General features: G+C 50.2%; 1 protein-coding gene across 1 annotated transcript; it reads left to right on the forward strand.

Annotated features, from left to right (window-relative positions):
* The first annotated feature begins 110 nt into the window (after window positions 1-110).
* LOC309584571 (ferrochelatase, mitochondrial) lies at window positions 111-12,974 on the forward strand. Its single transcript, XM_082300657.1, has 11 exons — window positions 111-190; window positions 1,940-2,045; window positions 3,155-3,274; window positions 3,628-3,776; window positions 6,632-6,766; window positions 7,021-7,127; window positions 7,838-7,936; window positions 8,048-8,155; window positions 8,493-8,657; window positions 9,063-9,122; window positions 9,395-12,974. Exons 1-11 carry the CDS (start codon window positions 142-144, stop codon window positions 9,527-9,529), a joined length of 1,233 nt encoding a protein of 410 aa, XP_082156783.1. The 5' UTR covers window positions 111-141; the 3' UTR covers window positions 9,530-12,974.
* The last annotated feature ends 6,553 nt before the right edge of the window (window positions 12,975-19,527 follow it).

Raw genomic sequence — 19,527 nt, forward strand, 5'->3', positions numbered from 1 at the left:
CCTCGGGACCGCCGCCAGCCCTCCCCGGATCGCCCCCGCTGCCGTCGGGTGCCGGGGCGGTGCCGGGGCGGTGCCGGGGCGGTCCCGGGGCGGTGCCGGGGCGGTGTAACGCGAGGGGCGGTGGCGCGGCTGTCTGAGGGAATGCGGGCGGCCAAGATGGCCGCTGCTGCCGCGGCTGCCGGGCGTCACTGTGAGTGTGGGGGCGCCGCCGCGATGGCGGGAACGGGGGGCCGGGGGCGGCGGGCGGCCTGAGGGCTGCCCGGACACCGCGGGCGCTGCGCGGGCGGGAGCGCGGCGGCGCCGCCGGCAGCGCCGGCACCGCGTTACACAACGCCCGAGAGGCGCCTTTCGTAACGCTGACCCGCGTTTGGGCCGGCGGGGCTGCTGCGGCGGGCGCCCCGGGGGCCGTGCGGCCGGCTGGCTTACCGGGCAGGACGATGGCGGTCTCCCGCCCAGTGCGCCGCGGGGTCTCCTCAGCCGCGCGCGGGGTCTCCTCAGCCGCGGGCTGCGATGCTCAGGGTCTCTCCACCCGAGGCAGACGTGCCCCTTGCTCCTGTCGGGCTCAGCTTCTCGTTGATTTTCTGTATTGTTATATATTTTACCCTCTGTGGAATTCAGTTTGAAACGAGCCGCTCTCCCGTTTGAAAGCGTTTGTGTGGAAATGCTGCCTGTGTCGCAGTTCGCCGCAGGTGCGGTGGGAGGTGTGAGCCCTGGGCGCAGGGCAGGGTCACCGCTGTCCTCCCGCTGCTCACCCCTGCAGCGCTCACATCGTGTCCCTACCGAGAGGCACCTTACCCACCCCAGTTTTCGCTCTAGAGTTTAATATCGTAATGCCACTTCTAAAACATACGAAAGAACACTTACTAATGTTCCGTCGAGCTGGGATCATCCTCGTTGTACATCCCGTTCTGCACTATGTCCTTCATGATGCAGATGGAAACGTGCATAAACCTCACTTTAAATTATCAATTGCAGAATGTCCTAGGTTGGAAGGGACTCCTGGTCATTGATTCAGCTCCTGGCCCTGCACGGGACACCCCAACAATCCCACCCTGTGCCTGAGAGCGTTGTCCAAATGCTCCTGGAGCTCTGGCAGCCTTGGGGCTGTGCCTGTTCCCTGGGGAGCCTGGGCAGTGCCCCAGCCCCCTCTGGGGCAAGAACAAATGCGTTGTTACAGTGCAGAAGTATCAATGCAGCCATTGAAACTTCTGAACTTATTGTTTTCTATAATTAGCATATAGTGTCAGCCCTTCAGAAAGTAATAACCTAAGAACTGGAAGTAAAAAATAATATTTGAAAAGACTCTTTCAGGCATCAGTGATGCTTGAAGTTCTTTAGTTTGCAGCTTTTTGTATAAGTGCAGATGCAGGCATCCACATCTATGTACTCGTAATCCCGAGTAAGAGGCTGGATTTGCAGGATGTGTTTCGTTGCCATTGATTTCAGCAGGTTTTGAGTCTGTTCAGCATCCGTTCAGGAGGTTATTAGAGAACTGTGAGCTGTAAGATGCTCTTCCCAGAGGGTGGGTCGGCTGCTGAGGGACTCTGTGCTATTGTGTCTGGGGTGTGCCCAGGTGTGTCTGACCCACGAGGAGTTACACAGTCTGATGCTTATTCCTTAGTGTCAGCCCCTTGTTTCTGCTCTGTTGTCACCAGTTATTTTGGAGTTATGATTGGAACTCACAGATTAGCGAGGCTTTGGTTCGCTTTTTGGTTGCTGCCTGATATCTGCAGAGCTGTAAGTATAACAAGTGCTCAAAGGAAGGCAGAAGCTTGCGATTTCCTGACTTTCTTTGATTTCAGGACCTGGCGCTTGAGTGAGAAAATGCTGAGCTCGCGGTGCTGTGAGTGGGTTTGTGTGGCTGTGGAGGGATTAGCACTGTGCTGGCGAGGGGCCCCTCGGCCTGGCGCAGGTTATCAGAGCTGTTATCTCTCCGCAGTGCTGAGGAGCTGCAGCCAGCTGCGGGTGCCAGTGCGATGGAGAGGCCAGGCCACGGCCGCCGTGGTGACGGAGAGCACCAAGCCCCAGATCCAGCCCCAGGAGCGGTAGGTGTGCGCAGCAGGGCGGGGGCTCTGTGCCCGCTGCCTCTTCCTGATAGAAGCAGGGCAGCCACGGGGCTTGGTCTGCTTTGTGAGTGTGTGATTGTTTATCTGCCTGGCTGCACTCACCCAGCCCTGTGTTCTCCGTTCCACAGGGCAAGGACAGCCTTGTTCCTGCAGAGCTCCGTGAGCCCGGGGCCCATGTAAGGCCTGAGGCAGTGTAGGAGCAATGGAAGGACATTCATTATCATTATTATTCGAAGTTCTGGTTCTTGCTTCCTGGGTTTTATTCAGCAGCCTTCTGATAAACACTCCAGCAGAAAGGGACTAGAAGCTGAGGTCCTGAAACACTGGCGCAGGCCTGGGCTCCTCTCAGTGCCCTGTTGTGAGACTTTGGCTTTAATGAGAGGAGGGCAAAGCTCCCTGTGCAACCTAAACCATCTGCTTGGGAAGTGAGAGATCCTGGTCTGTGGGCTCCCTTGGGCAGGGGAAACAATTCCATGGGGAAATTGGGTGAGAGTTGTGATCAGCAGCCATTCTGTAAATGCTGATACCACCATCTGTGCTGCTGTGCCGTATGGGACGTCATCCTTACAATAGTGTGCCAGACCTGCACCTGGATAGAAAAGCCACTGTGGAAAAACCCAACCCAAACACAACTGGCCCTGCATGAATTTATGTGTAGAAAGGCTTCTTGCTGCTGTCACTGCTGCAGGAGATGAGATGTGTCCCCACAGTAATGAAGACAAAGACTTGTGCGACTGGCTCATCTGTTATCCAGGGAAGCTGCTGCTTGGTTTGGTAGGAATCCACAGCTGAGACCCTGTTTTATAACCTCCCTTAGAGCCTGCAGCTGCAAGACAGCTTTTTTAGCTCGTTTCCAGCTAAAGTCTGTTACAAAGCGGTTACTTTTTAAAAAAGCAAAGATCGTGTAGATACTTGTGTCTGTCTATTCCTGTTGGTAAACCAAGCGTTTACATAAGCAGGCGGAGCCTCTGAATAGGAGCTGCCTTTGCAAAAGGCAAATGCAGGGAGGATAAACTGGATGTTTTGTCATAATAATAAAAATAAAAGCAGTAGGTCCCTAGGATTTGAAACCTCTCTTGATTCCACAGGAAACCTAAAACCGGAATCTTGATGTTGAACATGGGAGGCCCGGAGCGGCTGGATGATGTCCACGATTTCTTACTGCGTCTCTTCCTGGACAGAGACCTAATGACCCTTCCGGCTCAAAAGTGAGGAGCACTGGGATCTCCCGTGGTACAGGCGGTGTTGGGTGTTGCTGTCTGAGCTGTAGGCTGTGATATTTACCTTCTGTAGAGAGCAGCATTCCCTAAGACTACTTCATCTTGGGAGCAGTCAGTGCAAGAGGCAGTGCTAGAACGCTCTGGAAGTATGTTTGCCACGGTTGTTCTCTTCTAATTGCAGATTGAGGTGTGGGCAGGGTGGTGGAATATAACATCAAACAAACCATGCTGCTTTGCTGTAATTTGCGGAGATTGCCGCAGAAAACCTGCTGCAGCAGAGCGCTGGGGAAGGGCTGGTGGTTTGGGTTGTGCTATTAACACGTCCCTCTTGAATGCTTCAGTCAATTAGCACCGCTCATTGCCAAGCGCCGCACCCCAAAAATCCAGGAGCAGTACAGCAGGATCGGCGGGGGCTCCCCGATCAAGAAGTGGACAGCGGTGCAGGGAGAGGGCATGGTGAAGCTGCTGGACAGCATGTCTCCTCGCACTGGTACTGCTCTGCTCAGCCTCCTACGGGCTGCCTTTGCTCTCTGTCTTGGAACTGTTTGCTTGCAAAGCAGCTTTGGCTTCTTGGTTTTCATTGTGGGGTGCTGTGGATCTCAGCCCTGCTGGGAGGTCATGGCAAAGACAGTGCAGGAGGGATTCCATTCACTGTAAGGTCGTTATTGAGGGCTGGGCTCAGGGAGTCACCTCTCTGTCTCTCCTGTGCTCATGGGAAGATGACTGTGATAGACAAAGTGTGTTATTTTCAGGTGTCCAAAGGCAGGTGCCAGGAGTCTCCCTTAGTGTGTGGCACTGCAAAGCCACACCTGCCCTGTAAGCCCTGCTTGAGCCTGAGGAAGCCTGCACTGAAGACAAGTGGTTGAGGCTTAGATGGGAAAAAAGGGGAATGTATTTCATGTGAACAACTAAGGCAGGTGTGGCAGGAGGGGTTCAGAGTGGCGTTCTCAGCAGCTGTTTCAGGGCTGAAAGGAGGACAGTTGGAGAAAAGACAAGGCTTTGTAGATGAGCACTGCAGGGCATGGCTGAGCGATAGCAGTGAGCCCCGCCCGGGGACACAGCAGGAGATAAGGCTGGACAGTTTGGCTGAGGTGGAAGGAGATGCTCTCTGCCAGTCCTTCATGATGAGAAAACTTCAGACATGAATACAGCCTCCCTCCCCTCTCTCTGGATCACAGAATCCCTCTAAACCTCACTCCCTCCCAGCAAGGAGTGCTGACTGGTATGGGGTAGCCTGTGCCACTCTGCCCAGTAGCCTGAGTGTGATGGGAAATGGGTGCAGATGCTTCTGGGAATGTCCTTCCACGCAGGGCTATTTTGTAGCTTTTTGTGGCACTTGCCTCAGGCTTGGCTAGAAAAGGGCTAGAGGAAAAGGACTACTACAAGGGTCTGGAAGGTGAAAAGCAACATTCTTGGAAGGCTAGAACTAAATTTATTTCATCCATTCAGAATGCAGTGTGTCACTGGTGCCTTCATTCAGGTGATGTTCAAACCTTTCTCCACAGATGTGACTCCCTAGCTTAGTTCGAGCTGTCCCTCGAAGTACAGTCCCTGCAAGTACAGTCAGAGCCTGAGGCCTGCTGTGTCACCCAAGGCAGGAGTGATCTTGGAGCAGGAGCCCCTGAAGGGTCAGGCTTGCAGGAGGTTCTGGAGATAAAACTTGGACGGTTTATCTGCTATTCCCAGTGTCCCACTCCCACTTGCTTTTGTTTGATGACCACTCTCTGTGCAGTCACACCCTTCTCTGGGCATCTCTCCCACCTGATAAGTCCTTTGGAGACTCCTTTTTTACTTGACAGCAGCTGCAGTTTAACAATAGAATGTGCTGAGCACTGCCAGCCACTTCCTTCATCATCCCAAGTGACCTTGCAGAGCACTGTGTTCCTTCCGAACAGCTTGGAACAGCTGGATGTGCTTCCAGACAGCATTTGGGAATGTGGTGTGCTCACAGGTAGCACTTTGGGAGTGCTGAGCCCTCTTAATGAGTAACTGGCAGGAGGTGCTGGTACCATGTGAAACGTGGCAAAAAAGAAATAATTTCAGGGTCATTTTGCCTTGATCTGGTCTGGGCAGCAACTGAAACCTCAGTGTGTCAGGAAAACTGCTCTCCTCCTAAATTCAGACACAGCACTGTACCAGCTCCTAGGAGGGGAACTAACTATCCAAGCCAAAATCAGGACAGGATGTCACTCTTATTTAAGTTGTCTGTATACAGACACCAGCATCTCCCTTTTGCTGCCCATGGTTCTGAATAAAACCTGACACTGTGAGGGTATTGCTTCCAGGTTGGCAATGTTTTGAATGTCCTTTCCCAGGTTAAACTCCTACAGTCCCTGCTGTGGTTAGTCAGACTTTTGTCTTCAATGCCATTCAAAGATGTTAATGAGGTTACTGGCTCAAGGGCTCCCGAAGTTGGGTCATTATTTGCTGCTGCTCCCAGCTGGGAGCTCTCATGCCTCCTGCAGAGAACTGGGGCTGTCTAAACCTGTTTTCTGAATCCTGCATAAATGTATGGAGTGGAGCCCAAGCACGGGACATCTGCTTCCTTCAGAAACCTGCTAAATGTTATTTCAGAGCCACTGACCCGGAAACCCTGAAAAAGAAACTTTGCTTTTGTTCTCCTAAGAACCTCTGTCCTCCACTTAAAAAAACAAAACAGCAAACCTCCCCTGCCTGCCCCCCGTCCCCTAACCAAGCCGTGCTCCCAAAGCTGACACCCAAAAGATTAGAGACAGAAAATGGAGAAACCTGAGATGTCCTCGGGGAGAATCATATTGCCTCCAAAATTAGGTGTTAAAGCCATGAAGCTTTTTATAAAACTCCTCCAAAGTTAGAATGGGAGAGCATTTATCCCTGATTCACTGCTCTGCTGCCCCAGACAATAGTGCTGGTCCTTGGGGTTTTGGTGCCCTGGGAGCAGGCGTGCTGGGCAGGGAAGGCAGCTGGAGCTGAGGACTGTGAGGACATTGGGGTGTTCATTTAGCTTTTTGTAGTGACACTTTTTTATCATTACATCATTAAAATTAGGACTTGCCCAGTGAGACATGAGGGCTCTGTCCAGGCTGGGACCCATGTGTCTGCTAAATGCAGGAGAAGCAGGCAAGTGATGTTCCTGCAGAAGCAAACCATGATATAAATCACTTTTAAATTCTAATTACAGCCAAGTGAGGTACCAGAAAATTGCTTGGCCAAAGAAAGGGTTTAGAAAAGTAGCCAGAAAATTATCGACAAGTTTACTTCAGCAGTTTCAGCCTGCCTGTTCTTGTCTATTTGAAATATTAATGATGTGTTACTGTGAGTTCTCACCTTTTCCTGCACTTTCTCTTCCTGTGCTTGGGCTGGCAGCGCCTCACAAGTACTACATCGGCTTCCGGTACGTGCATCCCCTGACAGAGGAGGCCATTGAGCAGATGGAGAAGGATGGCATTGAGAGGGCTGTTGCCTTCACCCAGTACCCCCAGTACAGCTGCTCCACCACAGGTGAGCCCCCGAGCAGAGCAGGGGTGCTGTAGGCACGTGGCTGTGAACGTGGATAAATCATCTGAACTTTGATCAGACTGGTGCATTGTATGAGCTTGGATATAATTGTTCCCATTGGAGACTCTCAGCTCTGATTTACAATTGCATTTTAATTATGTAGCATTTAAAATATGGTAATAGCTTGCTGCAAGGCTGTTTCAATCTGACAGGTTGCTGATGGCCTGGCTGAACTTGTGTTGTCAATTCTGTTTCAGGAAGCAGTTTAAATGCCATTTATCGCTACTATAACGAGAAAGGGGAGAAGCCAAAGATGAAGTGGAGCATAATTGACCGATGGCCCACACATCCCCTTCTTATTCAGGTGTGGATCTGAAGCCTTTGGGGTTTATATATTTTCTTTTAAAATATAGAAAAAAATACTGAGGAAGGATAACAGGAAGGCTTCAATCTGAGGGTGCATTTTAGTTGTGCGATGAAATGAGTCTTGTCTACCATGTCTGAAATTACAGGAGAAGGAGGGTTATTTCATGCCAGATGCTTTGGCAAGATAAGGTGTGAAAGTGACCACTGTGCACATCCTGTTTTAAAAGCTGAATGATGTTACCCTAATGGTGGTGGCTGGAAGGAACCTCTACAGGCCATTAGTCCAAATTTCTGCTCAGAGCACGTCTGTGATCAGCGCACACAGAGATCATGTTGGTTTGGCAATTCCCCTCCGGCAGCAAAGAGTAATTCCTGGCTGTGGCAGGAGCAATGAGGGAGAAGCCTTGCTGCTTTCTTTTCAGAGAAAATGGCCCTTTGGTCTTTATCAGGGAGCTTCTCCTTTTGTGTGGGTTTGCAGTTTCTCTGGTGTGCTGAGCAGATGAAAAAAACACTGAAGGCAGGCAAGGTGGAACTGCCTGTGCTGGGTGACATTCCCTGGACACACTGCCTGAGTGTTGTGCACACTGAAGGGAATTTGGGAGTTCTTAAGGCGACAAGAAACATGGGAGCTGCCTGTCTGGATCACTAAGAGCAGGAATGTCTCCCAGTGTTCCTGATTCAGGTCTTTGTTTCTGTTTCTCTGAGCAGTGCTTTGCTGATCACATCCAGAAGGAACTGAACCTGTTCCCACCAGACAAAAGGAAAGATGTGGTCATCCTCTTCTCGGCCCACTCACTGCCCATGTCTGTGAGTTACCTCAGGGAAGGGTGTGGGGACAGCTGTGGAAGTGCCAGGCAAATCTGGTCCTTCCCCAGAGTGTTCACTGGATGACAGAGGTGCGGTGTGTTCGTGGTGCAGGTGGTGAATCGCGGCGATCCGTATCCTCAAGAAGTGGGAGCTACTGTCCAGAGAGTCATGGAGAAGCTCAACTACTCCAACCCTTACAGGCTTGTGTGGCAGTCCAAGGTACGTGCTCAGGGAAGCTGAGCAGGTAAACCCTGTGCAGGGTTTTACTGAACTGAAAAAAATACTCCTTTATTTGCATTTTCAGTTATTTTAATCAGTCTAGTTCAGGCTGGCCCAGGTTCTGTTCCTTTGAGGTGTAATGGTGGGAAGTGTGTCTCCATTCATTAAACAATTAATGGAGAAAGTGAGAAGTACAACCAAAAGCAGGGAAATACAAATAGCTGTTTCCATCCCATCCATAATCTGGTCTCTGTCATCCTGCCTAAGGAAATGTGGGTGTTCTTTGTAAGAATGATTTAATGAGTGTTTTTCCTTTATTTCCCCTTTCTTCTTCCAGGTTGGACCAATGCCTTGGCTTGGTCCCCAGACAGATGAGACCATTAAAGGACTGTGCCAGCGAGGAAAGAAGAACATGTTGTTGGTCCCAATAGCATTTACGAGTGACCACATTGAAACACTGTATGAGCTGGATATCGAGTATGCCCAGGTTTTAGCCAACGAGGTGAATGCTCTGTGGGTTTGGTCTTGTTTGGGTAGTGCTGCTCTGAAATTATTTCTCCTGGGGTGCAATTTGGTTTGTAGTTGCTTCTTGCAATATGATTTGGGATGAGCTTTATTTTCCTGTAAATCAAAAATTAATCTGAACTGGCTTAACCACAACACAGGTGCAAGTTTGTCTTTCTGGTATAAAGACCATTACAATTATTGCTGAAAAAGAATGATTTTTGGCAGCAAAACAAAATGTTGCCCCATCGTAATTTTTGCTATACTAAAAACCATGATACTGCATTTAATCCTGTCATTTTGGGGCAACTTCTGAATGAAGTAGGAAGATTTTGAAGGCTACCCAGTGAAGGATCTAGCAGATTTAACAGATCTAACTTTTTCCTCCTTACTTTTGATTCAGTGTGGAGTAGAAAACATCAGAAGAGCAGAGTCTCTCAATGGAAATCCACTCTTCTCCAAGGTATCTGCTATGTTGCAGTGGCTGTAAAGGTTTGCAGTTGTGTTTCCTGCTGAGCATGGATGTTTTCAGGTCGTTTTAACGTATTTTGAGTTTAAGAGCAGAAATGGAGCCCCGCGTACCTCATCTGTCTAGCGCAGAGGGGTTTCCTGTACCGCAGTTGGGTGTGTTTTTGTCAGAAGGGGGCACAGGCTCAGCAGCCCCGTGCCGGGGCTAGGGCGGGGGGTTTGCACAGCTGGATTTGCTCCCTCTGACCTTTGCCACCTGCCCTGCAGGCCCTGGCAGACCTGGTGTGCTCCCACCTGCAGTCCAACGAGGTGTGCTCCCGCCAGCTGACCCTGTGCTGCCCGCTCTGCGTCAACCCCGTGTGCAGGGAGACCAAGGCGTTCTTCACCAGCCAGCCCCTGTGAGCCCGGGAGCCGCCTGCATCCCTCGGAGCCGCCTGCGGAGGGACACTGCCCCGGACCAGCCCTCCCGGCACACACCCACAGGCTGGTGCTCTCAGTGCTGTTATCGCCCACAACAGCACAGAGAACTTGACTTTGGTTTAATTTTTCTTATGTTTTCTTTGTTTGAGAAGAGTTGTAGGAAGTAGGGAAATGAGGGCGTTTACGCTGTCAGGCGTGAGGAGATCTCGTGTCATCCGACCCCGATCGGACTTGGCGTGAGCCTGGCAGTGCGCACTGAAAAACTTACACAGCTTTTTTACAATTAGCTTCTATTTCTATGCAGGGATTTATTTGTATGCAGGGTGGTCATGAGTGCATTAACTTGCCAAGTCAAAGGTACAATTATTTTGGTTTTGCTTAAGGTGCAGTCTGACCAGCACAGTCTGTTGTCTGTTCTGAGAGGGACTTTGCAGATGGCTTTGGAGACTTTGGAGATCAAGTGGCTTCTAATGCTTTTTAATAATGTGTGTATACATATATATATATATATATATATTTTTTTTTTTTTTTTTTTTTTTTTTTAGAACATAAAGATAAGGCTTTGTTTTGTTTTGGTTTTCTCCTGCCAGAAACTTCCAGTGAAAGCTTAGCTGGGATAGTAGAACGCACAAAACTTGTTTACATTTTTTAGAAAAAACATTTTCATTATCTGCAGGAAAGCATTTGAAGAGCATAAATTGAAAGGAATTAGCCTGCTTAGGTGATACTGGAGAATTTGATCCTTTGAAACTGTGTGTTTCAAGCCTAGCAGGAGCATGTGTGGAAACATGTTGGCTTATCTTAAGCAGAATGGCTTTTTAAATTATTATTATTTTTATTAAAAAGGGCTTTCTCTGTTTGGTGAAGTAAATTTAGGAAGTCAGGCTTGTTCTCCAGGAGGTCTATAGATCCACTCTGTGCTTTCTACTGTGCCACAGTACTGTGTTTTTGTGGGATACCTCTGGAGTGCCATAGGTAGGATTGATATGGCTTCATTGCTGTTATTTAAATGGAGATGATCAGCCAGGAGTAATTTACAGTTTTACATTGCAGATGCCTGAGAACAGGCTGCCCCGTGCTGGGGCTCTCCTGAAAGGCTGCCAGCCCACAGCAGAGCTGAGCTGGGCAGGGCCCTGGCACTGAGTGTCCCCCCGGGGAGGCACAGGGGCCCCTCCTGCCACCGGGGCGGGAGCAGAGCTGTGACCGTGTCCCGTGGCACTGAGCTGTCCGTGTGGTGGCCCAGCTGGCACCTCCTCGGGGGCACACGTTTACTTGATGTCTTTAGCACTGAAACGCCAGGACCTGGGCACTGCAGGCTGGTTCTTGGGAATTGCTGGTGTCTGGGAAGCAGATGCCACGCTTCTCAGCCATGTTGATCTGCTCAGGTAACCATGAGGCATGAGTAGTTTGGACCTCTGATCTTTTGAAAACAGGGTGTTTAAAGAGAGAAAAGGCCTCTTGTGGTATATCAGGGGTTTGTCTTGTTCTGTTTTGTTGGAAGAAGTAAAGGTGGGGTACCAAAGGAATGGATGGATGCTGTGTTGAGCACCTGTGGAGTGGTGTAAATCCCTAATACCTCTGGAGAGTTGCTTGCTCCACTGCCATACCTGCTTCCCAGGGTGAGACAGACTGAGATTCCTTCAGTGCCAGAACCTCCTGCAGCACCCTGTTCCTCGCAGAAAGAAGTCTTCCTTGACCCTTCATGCCTGTGCCTGTTTCAGTGGCAGGGAGCCAGAAGCTTCTCTTCTCCCTCTTCTCCCTCCCCTTGGTCTCTGCTCGCTGCCTTGGCAGCAGAAAGCACAGTATATCTGGGAACACTGGCCTTACGTCTCTTGTTGGACAAAGAACTTTCTCTGTTCCACTTCTCTGCGTGACACTTCGGGGTCAGTGGAAAACAATCTGGTCTGTCAAATCTTCCAACTCACTCCTGTATCCTCACAGCTGACCTTCAGGTGGTCCAGGCTGTGACCACCACATTGACAAAGTGTGGAAAGCAGAGGTTAATTTCCTATGAACTTTGTGGTATTATAAATACAGATGGCTTTTCATTTTCATACTGGAGAGAGTCCTAAAAATCCTAGCTGGCACTGATTCTGAGGCATTACGTTTGTCCCCAGTAATAAAAGGTACTTAAAATTCACTTTTGAGTGTTCTAACCACAAGTGGGATAATTACTCTGTTGCTGCTATTAGACCATAATGTAGAAATCACTTAATTTTCCAGCTTTTAGCAGATGGGGCCTGTCTCACGGAGCTGGTGGTACTGGTTGCTGTCAAAGGGTATTTTCATAGAGGTTTCTGAGGAGTTCCTCATCTCTCAAGCCAATGCCCAGCGGGTTGGGTGAGTGTCTGCCCCAAGGAGAGATGAATCCCATGGTGCATGTGCCTTCCTGAGCCCTCCTCAGTGCCATGTCCTGCTGAGTTTGCAGCTCCTCTGCCCCGTAGCTGTTCCGAGTGCCCCTCTGGTGGGCTGGAAACCTCTGGTGCTACCGGCTCTGGGCCTGGTGTGCCCGGATCTGGGAGGCTCTGGTCCCTGGACAGCAATCCAGCTGGGTTGTTCTTATCAGTGACACTCCTCTTGCAGCACTGCAGTCACAAGTGTTGCTCATGCACATATCCCTGACAAGAACAGGCAGTGGGAAGCCAGCCTGTGGGATGTGAGGCAGCGCTGCATCCCAAGGTTTCCTTGGTGAGAGCTGAGTCCTCAGGCTGGGCTGGAGCTGTGGGGGGCTTTGGGGATGGCAGGGGGTCACTGTCCTCCTGCCCCAGCTGGGGTGGCACCTAAGTGCAGGAGTGAGCTGGGCAGGGGATCTGCCCACCAGAGCTGCCAGCACTGTGGAGCTCTGGCCTCAGGATATCGACTGGAAATTGAGGAGTTAGGAACAGCCTGTGGTGTCCTGAGGGAAGAAATGGGAAGTAGTGGGGTAAGGTTGTTTTCCTGCTTTTACACTCTGCAGTTTGGCTTATTTTTTCATTACTGAGTGAATTTTTCTCTTTTGAATTTCTTTCTAACCTGTCCCTTGGTCCTAGCTGCATTTCAGAGAAGGTGGAAGCTTCCAAAAGGTGCTGTGGCACCAAAAGGTGTGTGGATGGTGTCGGAGCTGGCCTTCTGCCATCCCCTGGAGAGGAGGATGGCATAGCTGAGTTCAGTGGGGCTAGGGTTTCCCTAGGAATACCTAAAAGTTCAGTGAATTCTCCCTTTCCACCATGGACAGAGAGCTGGGGATCACCATGAAGTGTATGCTGCAAGAGAGAGCAGCTCCTTTGATTTTGTTAATGCCAGATGTGTACAGACCCTTGCTTTTAGCCCAACATATGCATTTCAGATTGACCAAGGACTTCCATTTGATGTAACACAGCGAATTTGGATAATCTTACTGTGTGTCATTTGCCATAAGGATGGAATTCCAATTAAAGGTTTTTTTAAGAAATAACGGAGCTGTGTGTCTTTGTAAGAGCCCTTTATGCTGGTGTTTGGGGTTCTCTGCACCTCTGGTGTCAGGCTGAGGTGAGTTACACCCCCTAAAAAGGCTGGAGAAGATGGTGAATCAGGTATTTGCCCTGGTTTGGGATCCCACCTGTGATGGATATTTTATTCTGTTCCCTGTTAGCGGTCTCTGGGCAGCTCCTTCCTGATCTTACTAATTAAGTGCTTGATTGATTATTTTCTAGAGCAGGGATTGGAGCTGTTGGATACTTAAGCTGATCCATTAGTGAGCTCTTGTGAGCTGGGTTGTGACAGGGGAGAGAGCAAGATGCAAAACCAACACAATGGAAGGTGGGATAAATGGAGGAGAGCAGTGATAATTCTTTTCCTGTGGAATCTCTGGCCAAGCTCTGCTGGTTTACTGTCGAGTGGGGATTTGGCTGTGTGAGTGTGGCAGAACTTCAGCAATGTCATATTTGAATCCAAAACCGTGTCTAACACTGTGGAAGCACTTTTCCTTCCTCCTTCTTTCCAAAGGGCTCACTCTCCACCTGCTTTCCTGCTTGGCAGTGTTTCTCTCATCCCATTTAGAAGTACTTGTCTCCAGCAGCACAACCTGGGGCAGCGCAAGGGATTTATTTGTAAATCAGCAATTTCAAGCCCTCAGGAGCAGGTTCTGCTCCTGCCTGTAGAGCATGGGGATTTGCAAATTTGGACCAGGTCTAAAACCTGCCTTCTATTTTCCTGCTGAATTTGTTCTCAGCAGTAATTGCCGGGAAAAGGTTATTTAATTTGAGTCCATTGGCCTGGCTGATGGGCATCCTTCCCATGACTGCACAGAGATGGATTGTCTGTCCAGAGAGGGATGAGCTCCGAGACGTGCGGCCTTTGATCCTCTGGGCTCAGAGGTTGCTCTAGGAGCGGCTGCCCGGTGACATCTGAGCTCCAAAGGCCAATAGAGCACAAGGCCACAAAGTGGGGAGGAAGTGCTCCTTCCCATCACTGGAGCTGTTCAGAACCAGGCTTGGAGCACTGGTCTAGTGGAAGGTGTCCCTGCCTTCCAACCTAAAGCAGTCTGGGATCCTGTGAGTCACTAGAGGTGTTGCCTGTGATCCCATTGCTCACGGGGCAGGGAAAGGGACCGTGGAACTGAAGCCTGGCAGTTCCCAGAATGATGGAGAGGGAGCTGTCACGGGGAATCCAGAGCACTCCATTCTTCTCCTGTCATTTTTAAGGATGATCCATAATGTGTGAACATCACCCGCAATCGAGGCCTAATTGTGTTTCTCCAGCGAGCAGGCAGCACTTCCAAGGAAGCTTAAACGAGCACTTAAGGGATAATGCTCGGAGCGGGTCCGGGGGGGCTCCGTGCCCTGGCCCGGCTCCTCACAGCCAAATCCCCCAGCGCTTTTATCCTGGAGTTATTGAGCCATTATGGGCTATGGTTGTCTTTTACAGCCTTGGATTTCTTGTGCTGTCAGGCGGGAGGGGAGGGATGTGTAACATGACCCAAAGTGGTCTTGTTTGTTTTAATCTGCTGGTTTAATATCTTATGGCTTCCTGCCATTATCCCTTTCGGAGCCGGACCCTGGAGTCGCTCCTGGAGGTTTGCTGTGTGCAGAGACTGAAGGCAGCTTCCAGTGGGTGCAGCTTGTGGCTGGCAGAGCTGGCCTTGGCTTGTTCTCTGTGTGTGGGGGCACTGGTGACAGCTGTTCCCACCTGATGATCCTGCTGTGGTGTCCTGCCACACTGCCTATCCCAAGGCTCTTTCCTCCTGGTTGTTCTCTTTCAGCACCTCCATCCCACATGTGCTGAAAATCAGTGGCATTGCAAAAGCTCCTGCTGTTTTCCTCCAAAAGAAACCCACCTCCCTCACCCTGACCTGCTGGTGGTGTGCAGCTTTCCCTGCAGGCTGCATCCCAGGCTGTTTCCTGAGGGAGTTCCCGCAGGGTTTCAAGTGGTGCGGAGTGTCTGGATCAGAAGAGCTGCCAGCACTTCATCTGCAGTCAGGAGGGACCCGCGCCGTGATCGCTGCGGGTCCCACACGGCACATCATTACTGTCAAGTTCATCCTGACGGATGCACTGCCGTTCCCAGCACTGCCGTTCCCAGCACTGCCCGAGGAGCAGGAGGAGGAGGATGGGAGTGTGGCGTCTGCTCCTTGGGGCTGGGCTGCTCTGAGGGTGAGTGCTCCCTCCGGGGAGCAGGGACACCATCCAGCCTGGCTGCCACGGGCTGTCCCTGCATCCCTGGGATGGAAGGGCTGTTTTGGTGCTTCATTTTTTATCATTGCTGACAAAACTGAGGGGGTTTTATAGCATTTTAACCTGGAATAATTGTGATTCTTGGCAGGGTTGGGAAACAGTGAGTTGAGTGGAATTCACAGGAGTGAGCTCCATGGGTATAGAGTTGGCCCTGGACCTGAGCGCAGGGGGCATGGCCTAGCATTGGGAAAAGCTGATGTTGATACAGCATCCCAGCCCAGCTGCAATCCTGCCACACACCCAGCTCATCCTTCAGCTTTTTCGGCAGCTTAATGAAATGGTCCCATTTCCTTCTTCCAGCTGTGCCCACTGCTAAGTGCCTGGAAAATGCATTCCTGGGGGAACAATCCTGCAAGTGAGATGGAAATGACCTGCCGCGGCTGCATTAGTCTTGGTGTCATCGCTTTTGCCTCTTTGCTGTTTGAGTGGTTTTTCCCTTTCCATGCTCAGCAGCCATCCTGGTGGCACTGGCTCCTGTGGTCCTCACCACCTCCCTGCATGGGAAGGGGGCTTAGGAAAACACTCCTCACCCAGCCTGTTTGCTCTGGCTCAGCCCCGCGCCCAGGGGCTGCTCAGGGGGCACGGAGGGCTCAGGGCCCCCCTCCTGTTCCCTGGGAGCACCTTGCACACCCCAGCCAGGGGAGAAGGAAAGGAGGCTGGAAGAGCCACGTTCTGGGCTCTGTGATACACAGTGCTGAGGAGGCAGCTCTGCCTTTATCTGCACCCGTGGCCACTCAGCAAAGTGAAATGAAGCAGCGTAAATTTAATTAATGGCAGAATCTGGCCCAGTGTCGAGAGAGGGACACGAAGAGAATGAGCATGAAAACAAATTTTTCAGTGAGCTTATTAACCCCAAGGTTAGGCACTGGTGCCAAGGTTAGATCCTAGACAATAAACCCCCAGTGCCTTGTTACTGTTCTGGGGCTGGGACATGGTGCTGCTTGGGGCTCTGAGGTCCTCCCGTGCCCTCCCCAAGCTGACCCTCCTCCAGCTGGGCAGAGAGGGATGGCAGCTGGAGAGAGGGCAGGAAAGGGCTGCTTTTGTTTGGTTTTTTAAGAGAGAAACACAGGAAAGTGTTTTTCTTGTGCACTTTGTTTTGTTTTTTTTCACAGAGACAAAACAAACAAGACTTGCCCACAGCTAGGGTAACTGACTAAATGAATGAATGAATGAAGGCAAACCTGCTACATCCTCCTTGCCATCGAATTTCAGCTCCAGGAACCTCCTGCCTCCTCCCGTAGAGCTGCTTCAGGGAATGAAAGTGCAATTAATTACAAAATTTTATAATTTTATGGTAATTACATTGCATCATGTAATTCTATAACTTACATAAATACAAAGTGATTTATCCTTTAATATCACAGCTACACGAGCTGTGCTCATGGGAGAAGGTGCCAGATCTTTTTCCAAGTACTTTTTGCTCACACTTGGCCAGGCCCTCAGTCCCAGGTAGCACTTTTGGGACATGGTCCTACACTGGGTCCTGCATTAGTCTGGCTGTGCTCAGCTCTCCTCACCCCTCCCTATCTCTGAGAGAGCTGTAGCAGCCCGAGCCCCTGTTTGGCTCCACTCCCCCCCTTGGTGTGGGATTGGGCCATGGTGGAAAAAACCCTGGGAAAAAACAGAAACTTTTGATTGCACAAGGAAGCAAAAGCATTGTTTTCCTCCTTTATTGAACTTTGGCAAATAATATGTGTGTGTGGGTTTTACATCAATAGCTATAAATAAAACTTTGAAAGCAATGTAATACTTGTCATTGAGATAAAGGACATCTATTGGCACAAATCAGTGAGTAAAAACCCTTTAATGATAAAATAACATTCACTCTTTAGCTACTTTATTTGTCTGAAAAACTCAGCTTACACTCAGTTCAACATATCACCTTCCACAAAGTTAAAAAATGACATAAAATGACATAATAAAATAGACCTTAAATTTCATAATACAAGTACCTTGGCAAATTCCAGCCAGCTGGAGCAGCTCGTGCCGGCCCCGCTGTGCCCTTGCCATGGCCTCACATACCCCTTGTTGCCTCTGGACTGAGGAATGCAGGTGTACTCAGCGCCTGGTTTTACAACAACTGCGTGTCGGTGAGGAGTGGTGGCATCTGCCAGCAGGGCTCTGCCGAAACATCCCGGCTCTGCTTATTGCGGAAGAACGTGGAAAGCTTTCTGGAAGATTAACCACTGTTACAATCATCAACTGTCTTACAAAAACCCCTATTTAAAGTTCTTGTATCTGTTACTGTCTTTGGCAGAGAAATCAGGAAAAAACCCCCCCGACTATATTACACAGCTTTCATTATTATCACAACCTACCGAGTAAGGCCAAATAAAAACGTCTCCTTGCACTAATGAAAGCACATCTCTAATATACCCTTAATGACAGACGATATCAACACTCTACCGACGGGACTCAGAGGCCTCCTCAGAAGACTGCGACTCCCCCCTCCCCAAGCCACCTCTTCCACGCAGAGTAAAGGGTACGGAGCAGTTGGTTTGGCTTTATGTCCAGTACGGCCCAGGATCTGGGGGACATCGGGGCTCCAAAGCTGGACCCGGAGAGAAAACACAACCCATTCTTAACTGGGGGAGCTGGGGCTCGAGCGTGAATCCGGCTTGTGACACGAGGGAGAAATCAAAGGGGGGATAAAGCACCTTAACAAACCTGGCGCCGGGACAGGGGGTGGGCAAGGGGCTGCCGGAGCCGGGGCTGCCCAACAGGCAGGAGCAGCACGGGACACAGCTGGACTGCTCAGATGGACACCCAGGCCAGCGACGGGACAGGTGACACGGCTGGGAGAGCGCTGCTGACCCCAGCTCGTGTGTCCTGCCCGTGCTGGCACAACAGCTGGGATGGCTGGGCCGGGCAGGAGCGCAGGTGAGGTGAGGGGTGGTCCCTGAGCACCCACCCCGGCCGGTCCCCTGCTGTGCCCAGGGCCTGCCATAAAGCCAAAGGAACTCCTGATCCCGGGAAAAAACGCACAGTTGGCTCCGTAGCGAGCAGGATGCGTATTGCCATGTGACGGAATGAATCAAATCGCTGGCAAGAAGCTGCCAGTTGGACAAACTTCTCCTCAAATGGCAATTTCATTGGAACTGAATTTGGGTCTGTTTAACACAGGGACAGACCAGAGCTGGCCTGGACACCTGCCCTGAGCAGTGCTGAGCTGCACGGGGCGAAACTGGGCGTGATTTCCCAGCGTAAATGCAAACACAACTGTGCCACAACTGCGAACAGCTAACAGGCTCCATGCATAAATAAATACCATCAACCCAAAGACCTCGTCCCAAACCCAAAGGAAGAAGTTGCCATTAAGAACCACGATGCATCACACTGCTAAGGGTTTGCCTCATGCATAAACATGGGAGCGCTGATTGGCAGTTGCTAATCATAATACTACACCGTCACACAGGACAATCAGCTCTTCAGACCAAGTAGCACAAATGTAGAAAATAATCTTTTTTTTTCTCTTTTTTTTTTCTTTCTTTTTTTTTTTTTTTTCCCAACAGAGCAAATGAACACAGATTGTTTCTTCAGCAAAATATGAAACTGTAAACTTTGGGCTCATTCTGCAACTTCTCCCCGATCCATAATGACAAAAAAAAACCCAACGGGAAGAAATACTGACATACATTTTTAAGCGCACCTTCTCCGTCTAGTACAAAAGCACAACCTAAAACGTATAAAGCTTCTTTTTTTTTTTCTCTTAAATCACAGTTACCAAAAAGAAACAGTGAATAATTTATTACATACGCTATAATAACATTACGCTAAACAGCTATTCTCTATGAGGTATATCTGAGAAAATTCTGTAAGGGATTGCACGGTCTGCGTTGCCAACATGCCCAGTTCGTAATAAAGCTTTGGAACCATGGAGAAAAGAGAGATAGGGGAGAGGGGGGAGGAGGAGGAGGAGGAGAAAGAGAGCCTTTGGTATTATCAGGAGTCTGTTCTTTGCAGGGCTGCATTGCAAAGCACCACAGTACAAAAGCCCACCAGGTACAATTCGGCGGCCCAGTTGAAGCTGAGGTATTCACAGGAAGAATAAAAAAAAGCACAGAGAGGTCTAGACTGGCAAAATCGTTGCTTTGGTTCAAGCAAGGCACTCGTCCCGTGGTAACGTCACTCTTTGCAAGTGAAGCAGGAGTCGGGGGGGCCGCGGGGACCCTGCCAGCTCTGGGGACTGTCTGTGTCCGAGGGCACAGGGACAATCGGCTCCCCCCGCCCAGAAGGCATCCTGAGAATTATTATAGCTTTGTATTGAAGGAACACAGAGAGAGAGAGAAA

Source organism: Coloeus monedula (assembly GCF_965178545.1).
Source record: "Coloeus monedula genome assembly, chromosome: W".
Classification (NCBI taxonomy): Eukaryota; Metazoa; Chordata; class Aves; order Passeriformes; family Corvidae; genus Coloeus; species Coloeus monedula.